Source organism: Alligator sinensis, unplaced genomic scaffold (assembly GCF_000455745.1).
Source record: "Alligator sinensis unplaced genomic scaffold, ASM45574v1 scaffold1374_1, whole genome shotgun sequence".
NCBI lineage: Eukaryota > Metazoa > Chordata > Crocodylia > Alligatoridae > Alligator > Alligator sinensis.
In genome coordinates this window covers 198029-200105 of record NW_005843307.1, presented here as the reverse complement: position 1 = coordinate 200105, position 2077 = coordinate 198029, and the positions used below count along the sequence as shown (strand labels likewise).

At 51.4% G+C, this 2077-nt stretch overlaps 1 protein-coding gene across 1 annotated transcript in view; it reads right to left on the bottom strand.

Annotated features, from left to right (window-relative positions):
* Window positions 1-1998, bottom strand: part of LOC102380065 (enolase 4-like) — a gene marked incomplete at its 3' end in the record, with an annotated part of 13323 nt that extends 11325 nt beyond the window's left edge. The window contains exon 1 of the mRNA XM_006038309.3: window positions 1815-1998. Within this exon, the coding sequence (XP_006038371.2) occupies window positions 1815-1979 (165 nt within the window). The remainder of the gene's footprint in view (window positions 1-1814) is intronic.
* Window positions 1999-2077: the final 79 nt, after the last annotated feature.

Genomic DNA, 2077 nt, shown 5'->3' with positions numbered 1-2077 from the left:
AAGAGTGCAATCAGAAACAATTCCACTAATGCCATGTGGAGTTTTAGTAGGCTTTGCTGGATCTGGCCTCAAACAGATATTAAAGATCCCAAGGTAGGTTTTAATTCATTAAGTAACTGTCAGCCAAGTAAATGTTTATTTTCAGTGCTTGGAAGATGGGAAATGCTATAGATAATTATGCAGACAAGGTTCCTTGGGTGAATTTGATATCTTTTATTAGACCAACCCAAATGGTTGGAGAATAGTTATTAAGCAAGCTTTCGGGTTCAAAAACCCTTCGTCAGGCTAAGGAAGCTTCAGCAGTTGGTGTGTGCTCTTCCTGGATGGAATGAAAAGTAAACAAGCCAGGGGCTGGGCTGGTAGATAATTATGTGATTTTTAAAAACTGAAAATACTATAAAATAATCCTTGTGGCCCGACCATTACCATCTTGAACAAAAAGTTCTTCTACTCAGCATTATGTGTAGGATGCATTTGAATGCTAGAGACCTGAGGAAAAAAAGGACTGTACGTGGGAATGCTCTTGTTGTCCACAGTAAGAAGACGACAGTGCACTTCTCTTGTTCAACTGAATATCTAGAGAATACACCACATTTATTTTGTCAAGATGATAACAGAGGAATAATTAAAGGTAATTACAGTTAAGTTTAATCTAAGTGGTAGTTAGTGACTGAAGAAGAGAAGGCTGGTTATAGTAGAAGGAAACACACGCCAGTGTTGTAAACCAGTGCTTCTCAAAGTGGTGGTCCGCGGACCGCTGCTGGTCCGCGAGCCGTCAGTCACCGGTCCACAGCGAGTTGCCAGGAAAGAAAGAAAGATATTTTCAGAAACATAACATTGATATGTCATAGTGCCACAGTTCGTATGCTCCAACACGCCAGGTGACGTCACGTCGTGTAAGGTGAGGAAAGAGAAACAGCCGGTCGTGCGTTTGTGTAGCACCGTTACATGCAGTTGCTGCCACCGGCTGAACCGGGCACTGGGCCCTGGCCCGCTGGAAAAAAAATTGCCAGTCCACCACAGGAGATAGTTTGAGAAGCACTGCTGTAAACCACATGGCATTCGAAATGATACGGGTTTTGGCGAGGAAGAGGAATAATCGAAGACATGCGTAGCCATATACGCAATACTGATGGGCAGATGGCTCCAATGTGGAGAGATACGTTAACTAAGGAAGAAAATGCATCTTGCTCCTGGGTATGGGAAGGCATGTTCAGCTATCTCAAGTATGGTCATACAGTCTATACTCTTGTTGTTTTCTAGAAAATATATTAGGTGCTATCAATAGGAGGTGGAAGTAATGTGTTGGGGGAGGGGGGGGAACCGTGCCGTGAAACCTGGCGGGTTAAGCTAACCAAGGAGGTTATATTGCAAGGTCTCTCCACGTTTCTTCTGCCTCAGGGGCTGAGACCCTTGGCTTTCCCCGTGGGAGTGAAGGTTTCATTGCAGGGTCTCCCAGCTGCGCTAACCGGTAACGAAACCAGTAACGAGACTCATTGGCCACTAGCTGTTGGCTGTCAGCATGGCGGGGGCTCTTCCAGGGTGTGAAGGACCTGGAGGCAGACAGGCTCCCTACCCACTGAGCGAGGCTGCCTGCAGGGAGCACTTCCCCCTGCCCGGCCTCCCACCCCTATCTCTCTCTGGTTCACTCCCGCCCTTCTCCAAGCCCCGCCCACGCCTCGCGCAGGGGGTGATGGGAACCGTGGAACCCTGGAGCAAGAAAGCTCGGCTGCGCCTGCGCACTACCCACCCCCGCCCCGCCCCGCCCCGTCCCCTCTCGAGCCGCGCATGCGCACTGCTGCCCCCTCGGCTACCAGGTGGCCGTAGAGGTCGGCAGGCCGCAGGGGGTACGTGGCGTTGAGCGCTTCCTCCAGCCTCTGCGGCACCTCGTGGTGCTGATAGTATTCGGCCGCCTGGCGCCTGAGCTCGCGCTGCTCCCGCTCCCCGCCAGGCTCCATGGAGCGGAGTAGGCCAAGCATCCAGCGCGTTGCTGGGAGACGGGGCACGCTCTCGTTGCGTCTTCTCGCGAGAATTCCCCCCCCCCCCCCCTCCTCCTTGCAACCCCGTCGTACGGCCC